Source organism: Galeopterus variegatus, unplaced genomic scaffold (genome assembly GCF_000696425.1).
Source record: "Galeopterus variegatus unplaced genomic scaffold, G_variegatus-3.0.2 Scaffold1656, whole genome shotgun sequence".
Taxonomy (NCBI): Eukaryota; Metazoa; Chordata; class Mammalia; order Dermoptera; family Cynocephalidae; genus Galeopterus; species Galeopterus variegatus.
Window position 1 is genome coordinate 209,945 of NW_007727767.1, and position 3,381 is coordinate 213,325.

Here is a 3,381-nt window from a genome sequence, read left to right on the forward strand (position 1 = left end):
TACTCTGCCCTATGCACCTTTTATTTTAAATCAATTTCTTGCTTTATAATCCTTCCTTACTTAAATGACTTAATTAGCAATAGAAAATACATTAATATTACCTTAGAAATTAAACTGATTAAAAGCTGCCTATCAGCTATATTTTTCCTATAATTTAACTTCATGTTTCTTTGTATTTTTGCTTTTACATACAGAATTTACCACCATGCACTTTCCTCTTTTGCTGATTTTAACCTGTATCCTTTTGCTGTAACAAACCATAACCATGAGTATAACAGCTCTTCTGAGTTCTGAGTCCTCCTAGCAAGTCAGTGAACCTGAGGATGGCCTTGGGGACCCCTGATACAGGAGTTCAGCTGTGCTTTGCATAAACCTATATTCTCTAGCTTCTGCTTGTCACTAACCTTCCTGGCAAAATGCAATATGGAAAAAAAGAAAAAAAAAAACAAAAAAACTATTCACTGAGTAAAGTAAGGCACAGACAAATGAACCCCTGTTCACTTTATTCAAATAATTTTTTTTTCCTGTGAAACTGAACTGAGAAGGAATTAAAGAAAGCCTCATATATTAACTTCTTAAATAGAGTCTTTGAATTCAAAGTAAGGGTCATTAGGAGAGGCACAGGTTGTGGGCCTTGTCCCAGCAAACAAAGCCACCAAGGCAGTCCTGCAATTTAAGGAGGATGGCAAATCCATTTCTTTAAAAAAAGTTCTTTAGGGGAAAAATATAAAATACCTAAGTTTCAAAAACCGGACTACTCTACGCTCTTCACTCTCCACCCTACAGTGTCCAAAGATAGAGAGTTTCGAGGTACATTTTCGATGATTCAGCTTTTGCAAACATATGCAAATACATTCTTCATTAGCAGTCCTGTTTTGGCGATTAATAGCAAGCAATATGCTTGGATTAGAGGTCCGATTTCCACTCAAATGCAGTTTCTTCTCTTCTTGGCAGCAAAGCCATTGACAGAGATCTGAAAAGGGGGAAGACTGTATTAGACCCAGAGAAGCAATTCTGAAAAAGATCTTTTATATTTATATGTGTGACTGCAGAACGTATAGTCTTCATCCATTCGCATAAGCATATAAGGTTTTATATATGCAACCCAGATGGCCAGAGAGAATTTAAATTTAAAAATGTTTCTTGGTTTCTTACCCACATCTCAACCTGCATCCACTTGACCTCAGAGATATACTTTTCTTATTCATTAAAGAGCAAACCAAGCTGGCAGGTTAGCTCAGTTAGTCAGAGCTCAGAGTTATAACACTAAGGTCAAGGGTTTAGATTCCTATACCCATCAGCCACCAAAAAAGAGCAAATGGCAGTAATTACTAGATGAACACCAGTGGATTTCTGGAGGCAAGGTAAAGATTAGCATTTGTTCAAGGCCACTTCTGTACCAGGGATTAGCTAGAACACTCCGTATATAGTATCTCTTTTAAACAGTAAAGTGAGGAATAAATCTGGTCTTATTAATGAGAACATTCAAGATTCTACTAATAAATCTGCAGAAAGCAAGTGAGGCAAATAAATTTAGGGAGAAACATGAAGAAAGACTGTTTTCAATGTAAGGGTTCTTTTCTTTGGAATTAAATAGAACTCTGGGATCTTAGCACAACTCAAGATGGGAACCCTGATAATGTTCCCAGCCTTACAGGTTGGTACAAAGTGAATTTAAAAAATAAAAAATAAATTAAAACAAATAAAAAATATGCTGATTATCTAAAAATAAAGAGACTAAAAGTAGAATCCAGGCTGAAAGCTCTGTTTCAATCTAAAATAGTAGAAGTGCAAGCTGGTCCTGACCTATCTGCAGGGTTCCCCTCAGTTTCCTGGAGCCCGATCAGGGACGCAGGGGTTGCATAACAAAGTGAGCTCACTCACTGGAGCTTTAACTCCAGCCCCAGCCACAGGGAGGGCCCAGCACTTTACAGTTTCCCACCTGGACCAGCTCCCTTCATCTCATGACCACCCTGGGAAGTGGGCACTGATGAATCACCATTCTCCAGATGTGGAAAATAGATGGTAAGAGAAGTTAAGCCTGGAGTCTTAAATCTTTGAATTGCCAAGTTCAATCTGCTTCCCTACCCCTTAGCAAAACAGGGATGGATAAACATGCACTTAAAATTGCTCACTAAAAGCAAACTTTGGAGGAGATGACTTTTGGGGAAAAAGTCATTCGGCCACTTGGTGGCTACATAGCCTTGGGCAAGCCAAAGCCATTCTCTGTGCTTTGGTTTTCTCTTCTGTAAAATGGGAGAATTGTGTCACTTGCCTCTCAAGGACACTGAGGGTTAAATGAGCAACACAGGAGGAATACATGGCCCAGTGCCATGGGAGTTATTCTTAGAAGAGAACTGCTTAGACTATTTTTAGAACATTAACTGCTTTGGGCCAACCCTGATGCTGTTTGTAGAAGCCAGATTAGCAGAGAGCTAATGGTTCTGTGCAAAAATGGTTCCAGAATCCCCCCTCCCCATCATAGTGGTCCTTCCTGCACCCTTCCCAGTGTCAGAAAAACCTTTTTCTGGTTGGTTCAGCATCAATCCCTGCCCCCATCCTTGATCCAGAGCTAAGAGACTAATTCTCATTTCTATAAATAGCTCCCCCAGCCTGTCACCATGGAAACCTCTGATGGGGCTGGGTCAGCCCACCCTGGTGGACACTTCTCCCCAGGGGGGCTCTGGAAAGACAAGCCTTTTCAGAAAAGTGGCTCTTGGGCTCAGAAGCAGTGGGAGCCCTCAGTGGAGTCCACAGGCCTACCTGGAAATCACGAGCTTCCTAAGTGGGAGGAGGTGCTGTTCTGGTTCACCTGCAGGAAGACAACACAGACAGGAAGAGGTCATGGCCAGGGTCTTGTTGCCTGAGGTTCTCCCCTCAGCATCACTGAGTTATGCACATATTTACTGCACACCTTCCATGTGCCAGATGCTAGGGATACTGTGGTGAGCATGTTCACCCAGCCCTGTCATATTTACTGCACACCTTCCATGTGCCAGATGCTAGGGATACTGTGGTGAGCATGTTCACCCAGCCCTGTTCTCATGAAGCTTTCATTCTAGTTGTGGGGAGAGCCTGTTAAACTCACACATATTCAAGATGTGAAATCCAGGCGGTAGAATAGGCTGATATGAATGACTGTGGTTAGGGCTACCTGAGATCAGGTGATCAGAAAATGACTCTACAAGATGACTTTGTAATAAAAAAAAAAGCTGCGATGTAATAAAAAATAAACATTTGGTCTTTGTCTCCAGTTCTTGGCACAATCTCCCATTCCTGGCACAATCTCCCATTCCTAGCACTATCTCCAGAGTGATGAGAGTATCTTTTTGTATGCTAATGAAATGACTGACTGGGAGTGTGTGTGTGTGTGTGTGTGTG

The 3,381-nt window shown here is 41.4% G+C and overlaps 1 protein-coding gene across 1 annotated transcript in view; it reads right to left on the minus strand.

Annotated features, from left to right (window-relative positions):
* Nucleotides 1-486: 486 nt before the first annotated feature.
* The window catches only part of TPST2 (tyrosylprotein sulfotransferase 2), a 20,355-nt gene continuing 17,460 nt past the window's right edge, over nucleotides 487-3,381 (minus strand). Inside the window, exons 5-6 of the mRNA XM_008578287.1 lie at nucleotides 2,764-2,812; nucleotides 487-973 (exon numbers count right to left, since the gene is read on the minus strand). Of these exons, the coding sequence (XP_008576509.1) occupies nucleotides 2,771-2,812 (42 nt within the window). The 3' untranslated portion in view covers nucleotides 487-973; nucleotides 2,764-2,770. The remainder of the gene's footprint in view (nucleotides 974-2,763; nucleotides 2,813-3,381) is intronic.